The sequence below is a fragment of the Rattus norvegicus genome, chromosome 18 (genome assembly GCF_021556685.1).
Source record: "Rattus norvegicus strain SHRSP/BbbUtx chromosome 18, alternate assembly SHRSP_T2T, whole genome shotgun sequence".
NCBI classification, from domain to species: domain Eukaryota; kingdom Metazoa; phylum Chordata; class Mammalia; order Rodentia; family Muridae; genus Rattus; species Rattus norvegicus.
The window spans coordinates 44,867,521-44,888,461 of NC_141551.1; the positions used below are offsets into that span (position 1 = coordinate 44,867,521).

The 20,941-nt window shown below is 43.7% G+C and overlaps 1 protein-coding gene across 5 annotated transcripts in view; it reads right to left on the bottom strand.

The window, feature by feature from the left end:
• The window catches only part of Dtwd2 (DTW motif tRNA-uridine aminocarboxypropyltransferase 2), a 99,159-nt gene that overhangs the window by 50,687 nt on the left and 27,531 nt on the right, over positions 1-20,941 (bottom strand). For all 5 annotated transcript variants that reach the window (XR_015642389.1, XM_087593100.1, XM_087593098.1 and 2 more), the window contains 1 exon segment: positions 1,033-1,123. Coding sequence is in view for 4 of the 5 variants with exons in the window: in XM_087593100.1 (XP_087449226.1) it covers positions 1,033-1,123 (91 nt within the window). In the remaining variant the exon portion in view is untranslated.

The window sequence follows — 20,941 nt, forward strand, 5'->3', positions numbered from 1 at the left end:
TTCTGTGTTTTCAAAGTCACAAAAGTTTCACAGATGGCACAGTACAAAGTAAATGTGTTTGTTCTAGCCACATAAAAGAAAGAAAATTTTACCTCTGTATCCATTTTGTAACTATGCCAACCAAAGTCAGTATCTACTCTAGCAAGAAAAGACATCAGGGAGCAAAGGCTATAACCAAAGTTTTAAAAGTAATCATTTGGGCTGGAGAGATGGCTCAGCTGTTAAAGGCTAGGCTCACAACCAAAAATAAAAGTAATCATTTCTCTTCAGTCTCTGTTCCACACTTTGTCTCCGTATTTCTTTCTGTAATTTTGTTCCCCCTTCTAAAAAGGACTGAAGCATCAACACTTTGGTCTTCCCTCTCCCCAATGGAGGAGTTAGAGAAAGGACTGAAGGAGCTGAAGGGGTTTACAACCCCATAAGAACAACAATACCAACCGACCAGAGCTCCCAGGGACTAAACCACCATCCAAAGAGTACACATGGGCAGACCCATGGCTCCAGCTGCGTATGTAGCAGAGGATAGCCTTGTCGGGCATTAATAAGAGGAGAGACCCTTGGTCCTGTCAAGACTCAATGCCACAGTGTAGGAGAATGTCAGGGTGGGAAGGCGGGAGGGAGTGGGTGGGTGGGTGGAGGAGCACCCTCATAGAAGAAGGGGGAGGGTGGATGGAATAGCGGGTTTCTGGAGGGAAAACTGGGAAAGGGGATAAAATTTGAAATGTAAACTTAAAAAATGTCTAATAAAAGAAAAAAGTAATCATTTTTCTGAGTTCTTTATTCAAAAAGTTGAATATTTATATCATGTAAATCTGGGGGGTGTTCTGAATCTTCACCCTATAATAGAATCATATGAACCATTTTGTCTCAAGCATCTACTATCATCTAATAGACAAAAAACTTTCAAAATATAAAATACACCTATCATCAATAATGGTCTTTCTGAACACTATGGAGCCGTGAGGAACGACCATACTGACGTGTCTACTCTGGTGAACTCAATCTTTCACCTGAAGGTACTGTTTAACTCACCTCTGCTGGATGCTGGATTATGTACAAGTGGGTGGAGATCTGGAGTGGACGAACTGGCAGATATGGACATAAGCACACTTTCTGGGGACGGCTAAAAAAGAAAAAGAGGAAAAAAAAAACCAGTGAATTTTAAAATGTGATATAACATCATCCTAATACGCCAGTCAATGCCATGCCATGTTTTATAACTAAAGAGGTTTACTAAAGCTACATAAATTCAACATGAAACACCATTAATGAATTAAGGCGATACTTTAGACATGAAAATTATGAAAGAGATTTAAGTAAATTCTTCTGCATCCAGAGATTCTGGGCTGGGCAGTACACCACACTGCAGTGGTCTGGCACTTGTTAGCACTTACAAAGCCATAGATTTGAACCACCACAAGACAAATTTAATTGGTTAATATTAACGTTAAAGAATATCAATAAATATTTTAAGGAGCCGTATTGGATTTGGGCCTGGCCGTTTTGTGACTGTGTAGCTCAAAGTGGCTACGTGACTCTTGGCCACACATACTCCTCTAAGATGACTGCCATAAAGCCTCAAGATTGTGGGACAAAAGCCTCTCCCATGAATTTACGGCACAGGAAGATAACATTCACGGGATGCTTCAGCCTAAGCAAAAATCAGTTATCTCCTGAGTCAACACCCAGTGTCTCCACTGCCTGACCTCATCATCTACCGCCTGACCTCTTGCCTCCAGCTATCACTGCCTATATCCTCATCTCCCTCTCCTTCGTGTTTCACAAAGGTCACTCCCCCTACCTGAAAGCCTTAAAAGCTGTAACGTTCATCCCAATAAACGAGATCTTGACAACAGAACTTTTGCTTGGTCTCCTTCTTCTCTTCACCCCCATTTGACCCACAGGTAGAAGGCCTCTTCGGGACCCTGAATAACTGGGTCCCCGCTGGGCGGAGGCAAGTAGCGCCCAAACAGGGCATCGCTTCCCTCGTTACTTCCCATCAATACTATAACCAGCTTAGTGAAGCCATAGATAAGGATATTGCTGAATTAAGAGATGGATTAGCTAACTTAAAAGACTCAATTGCCTCCTTGTCTGAAGTAGTCTTACAAAATAGAAAAGGCATTCTACCTGTGGGTCAAATGGGGGTGAAGAGAAGAAGGAGACCAAGCAAAAGTTCTGTTGTCAAGGACTCGTTTATTGGGGTGAATGTTACAGCTTTTAAGACTTTCAGGTAGGAGGAGTGACCTTTGTGAAACACGAAGGAGAGGGAGATGAGGATATAGGCAGTGATAGCTGGAGGCAAAGAGGTCAGGCGGTAGACGATGAGGTCAGGCAGTGGAGACACCAGGTGTTGACTCAGGAGATAACTGATTTTTGCTTAGGCTGAAGCATCCCGTGAATGTTATCTTCCTGTGCCGTAAATTCATGGGAGAGGCTTTTGTCCCACAATCTTGAAGCTTTATGGCAGTCATCTTAGAGGAGTATGTGTGGCCAAGAGTCACGTAGCCACTTTGAGCTACACAGTCACAAAACGGCCAGGCCCAAATCCAATACGGCTCCCTACATCTCCCCCATTATTCTTTTTTAAAAAAGACCATTAGATGGAAGTAGTGGTCTGAGAGAGATCAGACATGCCTCACAGAGTACCCAGCTCAGCCATGGCGAGCCACTCTTGCAGTTAGGACTGCACCCCAAAGGCTAGGAATGAACTTATGCTGTAACACACCGTTCTGGGCTATATGTGTGTTTTTTGGGGGAAGAAACTGGGCAGAGGAGCATTTGACTGGCCCATACGTTTAAACGGGGTGTAGCCACCTCTGTCTTAGGATCGACCTCTCGAAACCCAGCCTTATCCGTCATAGGATCACCTTGTCGCCCTCAAGGTTCCATGTCTTAGATTGGTCAAGGGTCAGAGGAAGTTGCCTGTCACTGAGGATAGCTACATTGGGTCATCTTTTTATTCCTCTTACTTGAGCCCAGGGGCGAAAGGGTAGGGGCCAGACGGCATTAATTTAGGAGATTGTGGAAAAATATTAGTAGAAAAAGTAGTCACAAGGTCACCAGGCCCTTTTCGTTCATGAAGCAATACTTTTTTCTTTTCATATCAAGAACAGAACTCAGGAGTCCCCCATCCCCCCCAAAAGAAGGACTAGAGGCAGGAAAAAAATTGCAGTCTGAGGTCCTAATATGACAAGAAATAAATTTCAGGAGAGAAAGGAAAAACAAAAGTAAGTAAGTCCATTATCTATAACAATAAATTAGGAAACCTCTAATCTTAGTGAGTGAGAAAATGAAAAACAATAACCTAGCCAAACAAAGGAAGAACCAACAAATTACAGAATTTAGCAAACATCTCACAGTAACAACCTTACATGTAAATTGATTCAACTCTTACCAGTAAAGAGACATGAACTGGATGCCTGGATTAAAAGCCTAGATCTAACCGTCTGATGTCTCCAAAACACATATCCCATTGGGAAAACACCCACAGACTGAGAGGCAAAGGATTAAAAATAGTATCAAGAACAGAAGCCAAGAACATGGCTGGTATCTGGTAAAAGAGACCTGAACCAAAATTAGCCAGATGAGTTAAGGCCACCACATATTAATAAAGGAAGTAATTAACTAAGCAAAGAGAGCAATTGTAAATATATCCACATTTAACATTGGAGTCACAATGTCATTCTTCATTGAACTAGAAACCAAAAGATCCCAAGATTCACAAACCAACTCAAATAGCCACAATAGTTTTAGATTAATTTATTTTATGTGTGATATGTTATCTCTCTGCTGGTGAAATGAACCAATTCAAGTCAGATTAGAATATATTAAAGGCAGGTTTATTGGGAAGCTGCTCTTGGGCAAGTTCACTGGCCCCAAAGATTGAATCCAGGGGAGTCACCATGGGGAAAAGAGGTGAGGGGAGAGAAAGAAAGGGCTGTAGTGCAGAGGACAGGATGAGGAGAGAAGAGACATGGCAGACCAAAATGTCTGGATTAAATAGAGAAGAGCCTCTGGGGAAGGGAAGGACAACCCAACCCCTGGGCTGGAAAGTTCATGGTTGGGGACAGGGTAAGCCACATAGGGACTGAGGGATGCTGGAAGAGCCTGAAGGCCATCCATGCCTGCTTTACTATGTAAAATATGCACCTGTCCCTTGTCCCAGGGGCTGAAACCAAACCCATGTTGTCTGTATTTATGTCTATGTACCACATGGTGCCTTCAGAGGCCAGAAGAGACTGTTGGACTCTGGAACCTGAGTTAGAGACAGTTTTTAGTCCCCATGTGGGTTCTGGGAATTGAACCTGCACCCAACACAAGAACAAGTGCTTTTAACTGCTGAGCTATCTCTTCAATCCCAACCACATAAGTCTTAAACAGAAAAGGCAATATTGATGGTTATCAAAATTACAGGCCTCAAACCATATTACAAAGCCACAGACAATAACACAACTAGCCTTGTAGAAGCACAAAAACAGACACGGCCAACAGAACAGAATTGAGAACCCATAGACAAGCCTACAGGTCAATAGCCATTTAATCTTTTACAAAAGAGACATAAACATACAGTGGAAAAAAAGGTCAGCCTCTTCACAAATAATCCTGCTAAAACAGGATGCTGTGATTTTAAATAATGAAACTAAACTTGTTGCTTTGTCCCTAAATGCAAAATACATCAAAGACTCTCATTAAACCTAAGAATGAGAGTGCTAGAGAAAAATATAAGCATATGTAAGGGTCCTCCGTAATGAACTCAAATAGCACAGGAAATGGCCCAAGAACTCTTGAGGAATTTTAATCCAGCAACATGGCTGCCCTGATCACATCCAAGACCTTCTAGGTCTGTGTGATCCAGCTGGAATACAGACACTCCCTACTGCACACCTTAAATCCCAAATAACAATGCCTAATTGAGGGGCAGACAACATGACAAATCAGAGAAGGATTTGACCAAATGAGTCAGAAACAGAATACACCCAACTGAGGAGAAAAGCTATTGAAGAGCAGTACAGGGAGAGTGAAGGGGCTCATCAGTTCAATCCGTCCAATGAGAGGTCAGCGGGTTGGGAGTCAGCACAGTGAGTGCAGTACAGTGGAGCTGAGTTCATTCCTGAGTTTATGCAGTTCAGTGCAGGCCAGGAGAGGCTGTTGAAGCAGGAGAATAAAGAAGGAGCCAGGAAATTAGAATAAATGGCCTATAGAGTTAGTTTGAGGCCAAGCAGAGCAATTCAGTGAGAAGATGAGAGAAGCCAGTTTCAGTCAGTCATCTTGGAGAAGAGTTTAAGCCAGAAAAAACTGAGTTAACCCAGCCAGTCAGAATTCAGAAAGAACTAGAAAGGGTGAGCTTATTCAACAGAAGGCTTCTGAGACATAAAGTAAATAAAAGTTACTTTTACAAAGAACTGACGACTTGGACTACACAAAGTTAAAAGCTTCTCCACAGCAGAGAAAATAAGCAGAGTTAAGAGTGAAACTACAGAACAAATCTTTGACAACTAAACATGTGACTGGGAGTTAATATCTATAATCGATAAATAAATCAAATTAAAAAAATACATCATCCAATAAGCAAATGGACAGAATGAGGTGAATAAACGATTTTCAGAGGAGAAATACAAATGACCAATAAACCCTTGAAGAGTGCTTACAGCCATGTGATATTTACAGTAGTAAACAAGTGAATTCCCTTCAGTATACTTACACAGGACTGAGCACTGTCATATCTTACCTCTACTTAAGTGCTATGCTTTTACTAAACTAGAGTACAGGTAAACTGGTTGAATAGCTATTATAGCAACCAACTCCTTCAACTCCTACTGTCTTCATGTTTCTATTGCTACAACTGAACACCATGATCAAAAAGCAAATTGGGGAAAAAAGAGGGTTATACAGCTTAGACCTCCACAATGCTATTCATCACCAAAGGAAGTCAGAATAGGAACCCAAATAGGTCAGGATCCTGGAGACAGGAGCTGATGCAGAGGCCATAGAGGAGTGCTACTTAGTGGCTTGCTTCCCCTGGCTTGCTCAGACTGTTTTCTTATAAAACCCAAAACCAAAAAGCCTAGGGGTGGCCCCATCCACAAAGGGCTGGGCCCTCCCACATTGATCACTAATTGAAAACAATGCCTTACTGCTGATTGTCATGAAGGCCTTTCCTCGACTGAGGTTCCTTCCTCTCTAATGACTCTAACTTGTGTCAAGTTAACCCAAAACCAGCCACGACACCTACTAAAGACATTATCTGGATCCGAGCTTCTCAAACTATGGGACACTAACCAATATGAAATAAAGTATCTCAATGACTGAGTCACGCTGCAGACCACCCAGGGGAGTGTGTCAGCAGAGGGACCAAGGCTTGGATTTCAGGTAGAGAACGGATTCGGCGTGACAGACAGACACAAACTCGAGGTGTGTGCTTCTGCAAAAAGCTTTACTTCTTGGCATAGATTTAAGCAGTTAGAACAGGTACATCATAGTTGGCAATCATCCAGCTCTTATTCATCACCCCACCAATGTCCCTTGCAAGGAGGAAAGCTAAACATACAGTCTAGGAAACAGTTCTCAACTGCAAACAATAGTTTAAAAAACTGCAATTGACCGGCGGATCCCGGACCGCAGCAGCTCTCTGCTCCCAAACCCCGTGGGAGAGAGACCCCACCGCCTGATCAGGTGGGCACTCCTGAGGCTGCAGAGCGGAGGAGACCACCAACACTGCCCACCCCTGCCCACATCCCTGGCCCAAGAGGCAACTGTATAAGGCCTCTGGGTTCCCGTAGGGGAGGGCCCGGGAGCGGCAGGACCCCTGCGCCTGAGACACTGCCGGAACCTGAAGGAAACAGAAGGGATAAACAGTTCTCTGCACCCAAATCCCGTGGGAGGGAGAGCTGAACCTTCAGAGAGGCGGACATGCCTGGGAAACCAGAAGAGACTGCACTCTGTGCACATCCAGGCGCCAGAGGAAAACACCAAACGCCATCTGGAACCCTGGTGCACGGAGGCTCCCGGAAGGAGCGGCACAGATTTTCCCGGTTGCTGCCAAGGCGGAGAGGACTTAGGCAGTACCCCACGAGCAAACTTGAGCCTTGGAACTGCAGGTAGGACCAACTTTTCCCCTGCAAGAAACCTGCCTGGTGAACTCAGGACACACAGAGGCAAAATTCCTCTAAGGCCGGGCACTTCCTGTGTTTACCGGAAGTCCCACACCGGCGGATCCCAGACCGCAGCAGCTCTCTGCTCCCAAACCCCGTGGGAGAGAGACCTCACCGCCTGATCAGGTGGGCACTCCTGAGGCTGCAGAGCGGAGGAGACCACCAACACTGCCCACCCCTGCCCACATCCCTGGCCCAAGAGGCAACTGTATAAGGCCTCTGGGTTCCCGTAGGGGAGGGCCCGGGAGCGGCAGGACCCCTGCGCCTGAGACACTGCCGGAACCTGAAGGAAACAGAAGGGATAAACAGTTCTCTGCACCCAAATCCCGTGGGAGGGAGAGCTGAACCTTCAGAGAGGCGGACATGCCTGGGAAACCAGAAGAGACTGCACTCTGTGCACATCCAGGCGCCAGAGGAAAACACCAAACGTCATCTGAAACCCTGGTGCACGGAGGCTCCCGGAAGGAGCGTCACAGATTTTCCCGGTTGCTGCCAAGGCGGAGAGGACTTAGGCAGTACCCCACGAGCAAACTTGAGCCTTGGAACCACAGGTAGGACCAATTTTTCCCCTGCAAGAAACCTGCCTGGTGAACTCAAGACACAGGCCCACAGGAACAGCTGAAGACCTGTAGAGAGGAAAAACTACACGCCCGAAAGCAGAACACTCTGTCCCCATAACTGGCTGAAAGAAAACAGGAAAACAGGTCTACAGCACTCCTGACACACAGGTTATAGGACAGTCTACCACTGTCAGAAATAGCAGAACAAAGTAACACTAGAGATAATCTGATGGCGAGAGGCAACCACAGGAACCCAAGCAACAGAAACCAAGACTACATGGCATCATCGGAGCCCAATTCTCCCACCAAAGCAAACACGGAATATCCAAACACACCAGAAAAGCAAGACCTAGTTTCAAAATCATATTTGATCATGATGCTGGAGGACTTCAAGAAAGACATAAAGAACTCCCTTAGAGAACAAGTAGAAGCCTACAGAGAGGAATCGCAAAAATCCCTGAAAGAATTCCAGGAAAACACAATCAAACAGTTGAAGGAATTAAAAATGGAAATAGAAACAATCAAGAAAGAACACATGGAAACAACCCTGGACATAGAAAATCAAAAGAAAAGACAAGGACCTGTAGATACAAGCTTCACCAACAGAATTCAAGAGATGGAAGAGAGAATCTCGGGAGCAGAAGATTCCATAGAAATCATTGACTCAACTGTCAAAGATAATGTAAAGCAGAAAAAGCTACTGGTCCAAAACATACAGGAAATCCAGGACTCAATGAGAAGATCAACCCTAAGGATAATAGGTATAGAAGAGAGTGAAGACTCCCAGCTCAAAGGACCAGTAAATATCTTCAACAAAATCATAGAAGAAAACTTCCCTAACCTAAAAAAAGAGATACCCATAGGCATACAAGAAGCCTACAGAACTCCAAATAGATTGGACCAGAAAAGAAACACCTCCCGTCACATAATTGTCAAAACACCAAACGCACAAAATAAAGAAAGAATATTAAAAGCAGTAAGGGAAAAAGGTCAAGTAAAATATAAAGGCAGACCTATCAGAATCACACCAGACTTTTCGCCAGAAACTATGAAGGCCAGAAGATCCTGGACAGATGTCATACAGACCCTAAGAGAACACAAATGCCAGCCCAGGTTACTGTATCCTGCAAAACTCTCAATTAACATAGATGGAGAAACCAAGATATTCCATGACAAAACCAAATTTACACAATATCTTTCTACAAATCCAGCACTACAAAGGATAATAAAGGGTAAAGCCCAACATAAGGAGGCAAGCTATACCCTAGAAGCAAGAAACTAATCATCTTGGCAACAAAACAAAGAGAATGAAAGCACACAATCATAACCTCACTTCCAAATATGAATATAACGGGAAGCAATAATCACTATTCCTTAATATCTCTCAATATCAATGGCCTCAACTCCCCAATAAAAAGACATAGATTAACAAACTGGATACGCAACGAGGACCCTGCATTCTGCTGCCTACAGGAAACACACCTCAGAGACAAAGACAGACATTACCTCAGAGTGAAAGGCTGGAAAACAATTTTCCAAGCAAATGGTCAGAAGAAGCAAGCTGGAGTAGCCATTCTAATATCAAATAAAATCAATTTTCAACTAAAAGTCATCAAAAAAGATAAGGAAGGACACTTCATATTCATCAAAGGAAAAATCCACCAAGATGAAGTCTCAATCCTAAATATCTATGCCCCAAATACAAGGGCACCTACATATGTAAAAGAAACCTTACTAAAGCTCAATACACACATAGCACCTCACACAATAATAATGGGAGATTTCAACACCCCACTCTCATCAATGGACAGATCATGGAAACAGAAATTAAACAGAGATGTAGACAGACTAAGAGAAGTCATGAGCCAAATGGACTTAACGGATATTTATAGAACATTCTATCCTAAAGCAAAAGGATATACCTTCTTCTCAGCTCCTCATGGTACTTTCTCCAAAATTGACCATATAATTGGTCAAAAAACGGGCCTCAACAGGTACAGAAAGATAAAAATAATACCATGCGTGCTATCGGACCACCACGGCCTAAAACTGGTCTTCAATAACAATAAGGGAAGAATGCCCACATATACGTGGAAATTGAACAATGCTCTACTCAATGATAACCTGGTCGAGGAAGAAATAAAGAAAGGAATTAAAGACTTCTTAGAATTTAATGAAAATGAAGGTACAACATACCCAAACTTATGGGACACAATGAAAGCTGTGCTAAGAGGAAAACTCATAGCGCTGAGTGCCTGCAGAAAGAAACAGGAAAGAGCATATGTCAGCAGCTTGACAGCACACCTAAAAGCTCTAGAACAAAAAGAAGCAAATACACCCAGGAGGAGTAGAAGGCAGGAAATAATCAAACTCAGAGCTGAAATCAACCAAGTAGAAACAAAAAGGACCATAGAAAGAATCAACAGAACCAAAAGTTGGTTCTTTGAGAAAATCAACAAGATAGATAAACCCTTAGCCAGACTAACGAGAGGACACAGAGAGTGCGTCCAAATTAACAAAATCAGAAATGAAAAGGGAGACATAACTACAGATTCAGAGGAAATTCAAAAAATCATCAGATCTTACTATAAAAACCTATATTCAACAAAACTTGAAAATCTTCAGGAAATGGACAATTTCCTAGACAGATACCAGGTATCGAAGTTAAATCAGGAACAGATAAACCAGTTAAACAACCCCATAACTCCTAAGGAAATAGAAGCAGTCATTAAAGGTCTCCCAACCGAAAAGAGCCCAGGTCCAGACGGGTTTAGTGCAGAATTCTATCAAACCTTCATAGAAGACCTCATACCAATATTATCCAAACTATTCCACAAAATTGAAACAGATGGATCACTACCGAATTCCTTCTACGAAGCCACAATTACTCTTCTACCTAAACCACACAAAGACCCAACAAAGAAAGAGAACTTCAGACCAATTTCCCTTATGAATATCGACGCAAAAATACTCAATAAAATTCTGGCAAACCGAATTCAAGAGCACATCAAAACAATCATCCACCATGATCAAGTAGGCTTCATCCCAGGCATGCAGGGATGGTTTAATATACGGAAAACCATCAACGTGATCCATCATATAAACAAACTGAAAGAACAGAACCACATGATCATTTCATTAGATGCTGAGAAAGCATTTGACAAAATTCAACACCCCTTCATGATAAAAGTCCTGGAAAGAATAGGTATTCAAGGCCCATACCTAAACATAGTAAAAGCCATATACAGCAAACCAGTTGCTAACATTAAACTAAATGGAGAGAAACTTGAAGCAATCCCACTAAAATCAGGGACTAGACAAGGCTGCCCACTCTCTCCCTACTTATTCAATATAGTTCTTGAAGTTCTAGCCAGAGCAATCAGACAACAAAAGGAGGTCAAGGGGATACAGATCGGAAAAGAAGAGGTCAAAATATCACTATTTGCAGACGACATGATAGTATATTTAAGTGATCCCAAAAGTTCCACCAGAGAACTACTAAAGCTGATAAACAACTTCAGCAAAGTGGCTGGGTATAAAATTAACTCAAATAAATCAGTTGCCTTCCTCTATACAAAAGAGAAACAATCCGAGAAAGAAATTAGGGAAACGACACCCTTCATAATAGACCCAAATAATATAAAGTACCTCGGTGTGACTTTAACCAAGCAAGTAAAAGATCTGTACAATAAGAACTTCAAGACACTGAGGAAAGAAATTGAAGAAGACCTCAGAAGATGGAAAGATCTCCCATGCTCATGGATTGGCAGGATTAATATAGTAAAAATGGCCATTTTACCAAAAGCAATCTACAGATTCAATGCAATCCCCATCAAAATACCAATCCAATTCTTAAAAGAGTTAGACAGAACAATTTGCAAATTCATCTGGAATAACAAAAAACCCAGGATAGCTAAAGCTATCCTCAACAATAAGAGGACTTCAGGGGGAATCACTATCCCTGAACTCAAGCAGTATTACAGAGCAATAGTGATTAAAAACTGCATGGTATTGGTACAGAGACAGACAGATAGACCAATGGAATAGAATTGAAGATCCAGAAATGAACCCACACACCTATGGTCACTTGATTTTTGACAAAGGAGCCAAAACCATCCAATGGAAAAAAGATAGCATTTTCAGCAAATGGTGCTGGTTCAACTGGAGGGCAACATGTAGAAGAATGCAGATCGATCCATGCTTATCACCCTGTACAAAGCTTAAGTCCAAGTGGATCAAGGACCTCCACATCAAACCAGACACACTCAAACTAATAGAAGAAAAACTAGGGAAGCATCTGGAACACATGGGCACTGGAAAAAATTTCCTGAACAAAACACCAATGGCTTATGCTCTAAGATCAAGAATCGACAAATGGGATCTCATAAAACTGCAAAGCTTCTGTAAGGCAAAGGACACTGTGGTTAGGACAAAACGGCAACCAACAGATTGGGAAAAGATCTTTACCAATCCTATAACAGATAGAGGCCTTATATCCAAAATATACAAAGAACTCAAGAAGTTAGACCGCAGGGAAACAAATAACCCTATTAAAAAATGGGGTTCAGAGCTAAACAAAGAATTCACAGCTGAGGAATGCCGAATGGCTGAGAAACACCTAAAGAAATGTTCAACATCTTTAGTCATAAGGGAAATGCAAATCAAAACAACCCTGAGATTTCACCTCACACCAGTGAGAATGGCTAAGATCAAAAACTCAGGTGACAGCAGATGCTGGCGAGGATGTGGAGAAAGAGGAACACTCCTCCATTGTTGGTGGGATTGCAGACTGGTAAAACCATTCTGGAAATCAGTCTGGAGGTTCCTCAGAAAATTGGACATTGAACTGCCGGAGGATCCAGCTATACCTCTCTTGGGCATATACCCAAAAGATGCCTCAACATATAAAAGAGACACGTGCTCCACTATGTTCATCGCAGCCTTATTTATAATAGTCAGAAAATGGAAAGAACCCAGATGCCCTTCAACAGAGGAATGGATACAGAAAATGTGGTACATCTACACAATGGAATATTACTCAGCTATCAAAAACAACGAGTTTATGAAATTCGTAGGCAAATGGTTGGAACTGGAAAATATCATCCTGAGTGAGCTAACCCAATCACAGAAAGACATACATGGTATGCACTCATTGATAAGTGGCTATTAGCCCAAATGCTTGAATTACCCTAGATCCCTAGAACAAACGAAACTCAAGACGGATGATCAAAATGTGAATGCTTCACTCCTTCTTTAAATGAGGAAAAAGAATACCCTTGGCTGGGAAGGGAGAGGCAAAGATTAAAACAGAGACTGAAGGAACACCCATTCAGAGCCTGCCCCACAGGTGGCCCATACATATACAGCCACCCAATTGGACAAGATGGATGAAGCAAAGAAGTGCAGACCGACAGGAGCCGGATGTAGATCGCTCCTGAGAGACACAGCCAGAATACAGCAAATACAGAGGCGAATGCCAGCAGCAAACCACTGAGCTGAGAATAGGTCCCCCGTTGAAGGAATCAGAGAAAGAACTGGAAGAGCTTGAAGGGGCTCGAGACCCCAAAAGTACAACAATGTCAAGCAACCAGAGCTTCCAGGGACTAAGCCACTACCTAAAGACTATATATGGACTGACCCTGGACTCTGACCCCATAGGTAGCAATGAATATCCTAGTAAGAGCACCAGTGGAAGGGGAAGCCCTGGGTCCTGCTAAGACTGAACCCCCAGTGAACTAGACTATGGGGGGAGGGCGGCAATGGGGGGAGAGTTGGGAGGGGAACACCCATAAGGAAGGGGAGGGGGGAGGGGGATTTTGCCCGGAAACCGGGAAAGGGAATAACACTTGAAATGTATATAAGAAATACTCAAGTTAATAAAAAAAAAAAAAAAACTGCAATTATACTGCCAGCTCTGTGGGCACCAGGTATGCATTCATCATTTATCTTTGTCATAATAAAGTTTAAACTCTATATTTATGGCCCCTCAGATTAGTAAGGAAACTTTTGTAACCATAGTTAACTCTTGCTAAGTTTGTTTAACTTGTTGGAACTTGTCTATGATCTTTCTAAAAGAATCGTTACTATTTTGAATCAGGTTAAACAAAACTTTTTCAAAAGGGAGAAAAGGCTTTTCTGGAGCAGTCATGTTGTTAGTAACTGTAATTAATTTCTCTCCTATTTGCTGGGAACTAATAGGTGCAGCAACTTAATTCATTGAAGCCGTTGAGTTTATCAGGATCATGATGGTGTGAGACGTTTCCGTCTCTGAACTTTCAGTTCCTGAGACATCTAAAGGTACATGACCATCTTCCCACACTGCTATATTCTTAAAATCAGATATTGCTGACAGGCTTAAAGTTGCTAAGATCACCAAGGCTAGAACACAGAAGGCACCTCCACCACAAGCATAGACCCCAGTCATCATCTTTTTGTAGGGAGACGGCCAGGACCTCTAGGAGGTCAAGCCATTCTAGACACATGCCTCTGTTCTGCATAGAAACGAAGCACAAGAGCTTCGTGTCACACAGACTCTACTGGAGTGGGTGTGACAACTCACAAAAAAAATCTGGAAACAACAAATGTCCTGGTGGTGCAATGAACAAAAATTAATCAAAATCAAACATGTAACAAACCTGAGGTGTGTCTGGCAGCACTTGCCCGAATCACATTGCAGTTCTGAACACACAACACACATACTTTGCATGCACTTGCTATTATACAATACAAAACCAACAAACAACTCCTTAAAATACCAGTCAAGGCAGCTCTGAGGTCTGCTGCCTGGCTCCCTTCTTCCGAGTTTCTCACATCTGTGACAAGCACATCGGGTGGCGGTGGCGCTGGGGAGGCCCAGGTTTGATGTCTCGAGGCATCGCAGAAGGAAAGGAGAATAAGCTCTGGACCCCTTCCAGAGTGATATGGATCAGACACATACAACAAGGTCCTCTTGCCTGATTCAATGGACGTAGTAAGAACTTCAGTCAAGCCCTGAGCCTTCTAAACCTACAGAGACTAGATAACAGTAAAGCAAGCCATAGGCCAATTGTTGGGCAGAAGGTACCAGCAGGATTTCCTGATCCCTGGAGGAAAAGGGAGACACAAGGAAGGAAAGAAGAAGCTTTTGCCATGCTTTGGAGGAACAAGAACCCAGCCGCCATGTGATATCTCTGGATGAGCTGGGTTCTACGGCCTCTAGTACAGCATGTGTAGGGAGCGGCGCGGTAAAACAAAGATGGCGCCGACATCCAGCCCCGTCTGGATGTAAACAACTTATCGCACATGCGCAGGCTTGTCCCCTTGCTAGGGCGGCCGTAGGATAATGAGGTGATCCGGCGCCCACCTGTGGTGAACAATAGTACTGCGCATGCGCAGGTTTGCACCTGGCGTCAATCTGGCCGGTGTGGTACCATGCTAATGGGATGGTTCATGCTGCACCAATCTCTGGAGGACAAGTAGCTGGGGTGATAGTGGGGTGATTCGTGCTCCGCCAATCCCTGAAAGATAATTAGCATACGACCACAGCCTGTTGTGTATATAAGGCAAGCGCCTTTGCCACTCGTGGTCCCCGTATCAGCAAAGAGGTGGTCCTGCAATAAAGGCTGTTGAGAAGAATCCGACCGTGTTGTGTCTTCCTTGCCGGCCGAGGTGGGCTCGACAAGTGGTGGTCCATATGGAGACCCAAGGACATCCTCTGGATTCAGAACTCTTCAGATCCAGGACGGCGATGTCAGAAAGTTCCCAGTAAGAGATGATAAAGTTCTCTGGAGGTAAGCAGAGACGATGAAAGCCTTGGGTTAGAGGCTAAAAGGTCTGTAGTCTGCAGCAATGTTGTTTCCAATTGATCCTTTGTGGGTAGGACTTATAATTTTGTTTCTTTTCTTCTTTGTGTTGTGGATTTGCTTTCTTTTGAATTGACACCGTCCCGGACGGGAGTGCATTTGCTGGGCATAGCCAACAAGTGCTAGGCTATGAAGTCAGGTGTAAACAAACACGCCAGCCCACCCTGCTCGTAAAACCACTCGCAAATAAGTTCATTGAGTATGGGAAGCTCACATTCCAGCCCACTCCTGACAGCTCTCCAGGAGCTCCTTAATCGGCGTAAGTTCAAAATTGAAAGGAAAATCCTGTCGAGCTTTCTTGATGAATGCGATTGTTGTGCTCCATAGTTTATAGTATCTGGATCTCTTACCTTGCAAGCATGGGACAAATTGGGAAAAGATCTGGATAAAGAAGCCACAGAGGGCAAGCTTAAGCCCGGATCAAAGCCTCTTTGGCGAATGGTCTGTGCCTGCTTACAGGATAAATGATGTGAGGAAGTCGTTAGGACAGGTCAGAAAATCCTTGCAGAGCAACAAGAAAGTATGTCAGAGGGAGAAAAGGTCCGGAAGGAAGAAATGAAAAGGAGACAAAAGGAACAGAGAGAAGGCAGAGATTAAAAAAGGGGGGATAATCAGGACCAGGAAACAAATAAGATATATCCCTCTTTAAAAGCCTTGACCTTAGGAATGTCAGATGATTCAGAGCTTAGTGAGGATGATGAGGCTGATCTCGAGGAAGAGGCTGCTCAGTATGAGAGAGAGAGATATGATCCAGACTGGCCACATGCTAACGCCACATGGCAACGAGGCAGACAATTAGGCAAGAAATCACCAACGGCACCTCCGTATAACCCTCAACATAAAAGCATGGTGAAGCCTGCAAAAGGTACTTCCTTTTGCCCAGAGGTGTGGAAAGAGATGGGATTAAGTTTTCCAGTATTTTTGGACGCCAACAGGCATCGGTATCATGAACCCATTGATTTTAAGACTATAAAGCAATTGGCAGAATCGGTTAGAAACTATGGGGTCAGTGCAGCTTTTGTTGTGGCTCAAGTTGAGGCTATTGCTAGATATTGCCTCACCCCTGGGGATTGGGGGAGTCTGGCTAAAGCCTGCCTCTCCTCAGGTCAATACTTGGATTGGAAATCTTACCTTTATGAATATGCTAATACTCAGGCCGCCATTAATCTGGCCTCAGGAGTAGACCCTCAGAGACATTGGGATGCTGACATGCTATTGGGTCTAGGGAGATTCTCTCTGGACCAGACTGGTTATCCAGAACAAGTTTATAGCCAAATTAATGCAATAGCCATCAAGGCATGGAAAGCACTGCCTAATAGGGGCGCAGTCTCCGGGAACCGTACGAAGATTCTGCAAGGGCCCACAGAGCCTTTTTCAGACTTTGTGGCCCACATGGTAGAGGGCGCTACCAAGATCTTCGGAGACCCTGATACAGCCATGCCTCTCATTAAGCAGCTAGTGTATGAACAATGTACAAAAGAATGTAGAACTGCTATAACACCATACAAACATAAAGGTTTAGAAATTTGGATGAAAGTCTGCAAGGAACTGGGAGGACCATTGACTAATGCTGGCCTAGCAGCAGCTGTGGTACAATTAGGGAAAACCGCCACCACAGATACCTGTTTCCAATGTGGCCATAAAGGGCATTATCGAAAACAGTGTCCTGAAAGGAGTAGGGGGAAAATTAGCAATAGACCCAAGCAGCCTGGACTATGTCCACGGTGTAAGAAGGGCAAATGAGTGTCGATCTGTGAAGGACTTGGATAGCCGACCCCTATCGACAGGATATGGTGGTGCACGACCAAAATACGGACAACAGGGCCCATGTCCCCAGGGCCCTCAAATATATGGGGCTCTGCAGGGCGACCGACAGGGACAGGACAAACAGAGGTCTTGGCCTTTCCTTCGCCACCTGAAGAACCGAGGAGAGCCGCTAAAGGCTCCGCAGGACTAGACCTTCACTCCACCACCAGACTCATACTAACCCCCCAAATGGGAGTGCAGCCTGTAGACACAGATTTTAGAGAACCCCTCCCTAAAGATACAGTTGGGCTATTGTTGGGACGCTCCTCCTCTGCCCTGAAAGGTTTACAGATTGTGCCCGGAGTAATTGACCCTGATTACTTAGGCACAGTAAAAGTGCTGGAAGCCCCCCCCCCCAGGGAATTGCTGCCATTTCCCCTGGAGACAGAATCGCTCAAATGCTGCTTCTGCCTAGCTTGCATAAGCGCTTTCCTGCTGAAAATAGAATCAGAAGGGACAGAGGCTTGGGATCTACAGGTTCCCGATTTGCCTTTATCTCATTGGAACTGGGTGATCGTCCAATGTTAACATTGACTGTGGAGGGACGATCATTCCTTGGCCTGTTGGACACTGGAGCGGATCATAGTATTATCTCTGCTCATGACTGGCCACCTAGGTGGCCTACGCAAACATCATCTCAGGCCCTACGTGGTCTAGGGTACGAAATGGCTCCTTTAATAAGCTCCAAAGAATTGACATGGAAGGATACAGAAGGGAGATCAGGAAAGATTACTCCCTATGTTATAGACATTCCAGTAACGCTGTGGGGCAGAGATGTTTTGATAAATCTAGACATGAGACTGACAAATGATTACTCCCCGCAAGTCAAGGATATGATGGCAAAAATGGGCTACGTGCCTAGAAAGGGTCTGGGAAAAAACTTACAAGGACGAGTTGACCCAGTACTGTCGAAACAAAAACAAGACAAGATGGGTTTGGGTTTTTTCTAGGGGCCATTAAGGGGGGAATACCCATTACGTGGAAAAGAGGAGCCTGTGTGGGTTCCTCAATGGCCTCTATCCTCTGAAAAATTAATTGTATTCGAACAATTACAATTACAATTAGGACATATTGAACCATCCAGATCACCTTGGAATACGCCCATATTTGTTATTAAGAAAAAATCAGGAAAATGGCGATTATTTCATGATTTAAGAGCTATTAATTCTCAGATGCAAATAATGGGTCCCATACAGAGAGGTTTACCATTACTCTCCAGCATTCCTGCTGATTGGCCTATTATTATTATTATTGATATTAAAGATTGCTTTTTTTCCATCCCTCTTGCCCCGCAAGATAGCGTTCGATTTGCATTTACTTTGCCCTCTATGAATAATGAAGAGCCTGATAAGCACTATCAGTGGGTAGTCTTGCCTCAAGGTATGGCAAATAGCCCTACTATGTGTCAACTTTATGTAGGACAAGCCCTACAGCCTGTACGTGACCAATTCCCAAAATTAAGAATAATTCATTTTATGGATGATATTTTGCTTTCCGCTAAAGATTGTGGCACCCTAGAAGCGGCCTATAGAAAAGTGGTTAAGGTGCTTGAAAACAATCAATTGTTCATAGCACCTGAAAAGGTTCAAATAGGCCAAATGAGGGAATATCTAGGAACTAAAATCACTCCTCATAGTATTTCCCCTCAGAAAATTGAATTACGAAAAGATCATTTAAAAACATTAAATGACTTTCAAAAATTACTAGGAAGCATAAATTGGATTCAACCCTATATTAAAATGCCCAATGTAGATTTGCAACCACTCTATGAGATCCTGAAAGGGGATTCCCAGCTTACTTCACCCCATGCTTTAACCAAGGAAGCACGATTATCCTTGAGGAAAGTAGAAGAAAAACTAGAAAAGGCAATGCTAAGAAGGTACAAGGAAAAGGAAGATCTCCTTTTGTGTATACTAAAAACCTTTCGTCAGCCTACAGGAGTGCTATGGCAACAAGGACTGCTTCTTTGGATTTATCCCCATATTTCTCCTAATAAGACCCTTGAATATTATTACCCTTCTGCTGTTGCACAGCTTGCTGTGTTAGGCTTTAAATCTTGTATTCAGCATTTTGGTATTTTACCCAAGAAAATTATTATACCATATACTACTGCTCAGATGGAAACATTGTGTGCCTTGATAGATGATTGGGCCATATTATGCTGTAGTTTTGATGGAGAGTTTGACAATCATTATCCTAAGGATCCTTTGCTACAATTTTTTACTGAACATCCAGTGATTTTTCCTAAGATCACTGCCTCTGAGCCTTTCTCTGGAGCGTTAGGGTAACCCAATGACGGTAAGGCTGAGTTTGGATGAGAACGACCTAAGACAGGAGCCATGACAAGATTAACGTGACACCCAGATCTAGACCAGTCATTTTATTAAACAAAAAAGGGGCAGATGTAGGGAGCGGCGCGGTAAAACAAAGATGGTGCCGACATCCAGCCCCGTCTGGATGTAAACAACTTATCGCACATGCGCAGGTTTGTCCCCTTGCTAGGGTGGCCGTAGGATAATGAGGTGATCCGGCGCCCACCTGTGGTGAACAACAGTACTGCGCATGCGCAGGTTTGCACCTGGCGTCAATCTGGTTGGGGCGGGCGGTACCATGCTAATGGGGTGGTTCATGCTGCACCAATCTCTGGAGGACAAGTAGCTGGGGTGATAGTGGGGTGATTCGTGCTCCGCCAATCCCTGAAAGATAATTAGCATACGACCACAGCCTGTTGTGTATATAAGGCGAGCGCCTTTGCCACTCGTGGTTCCCGTATCAGCAAAGAGGTGGTCCTGCAGTAAAGGCTGTTGAGAAGAATCCGACCATGTTGTGTCTTCTTTGCCGGCTGAGGTGGGCGCGACAAGCATGAGACCAGTTGACTGATGAGACTGACACCATGTAGAGTCCAGATTCTCTAACTGTATATTCAACTACATATGACAACCAAATATGAGTGTGGTGAAGATGGTGGTGATACCAAACATACCTGAAAGTGCAAGAGGTGGTAGCAGACGATTCCTGCCTCAAGAAATTGATTCAGGACGACATGTCAGATGGATCTCAGGTGTCTGCAGAAGCACGCACCACCATGTGGCAGCACCTGGCTTCCCAGCAGCTGTGGTTCTATACTGTGCATGCCATCACTGTGTGCATGCCATCGCGGTATGCATGCCATCGCGGTGTGCATGCCATCACTGTGTGCATGCCATCACTGTGTGCATGCCATCATGGTGTGCATGCCATCACGGTGTGCATGCCATCACTGTACGCACCACCAGCACACACTGTCTGGAACACCTGTGCTCAGACTCAGGTTGTAGTTTTCACAGAACATGCATGGTTTCCTGTCTTTATAGCAGTGTAATGGAAAATTAAAAATTCATATTTTCCTAGCATCATTCCTCACCATGCATCACATTAGTGATTTTTTTTTTGGTTATGCTTAGCATTTTAAATGTCTTTGAGTTACTGGTTTGCATTTCATGAACAAAGAATCAGTCAGTGTATCTATGCTGGAGAGTATAAGACTGAGTATCCAACAACTTCTGAGTTGTCCTCACATGTACTTCCTTCATTTAATACC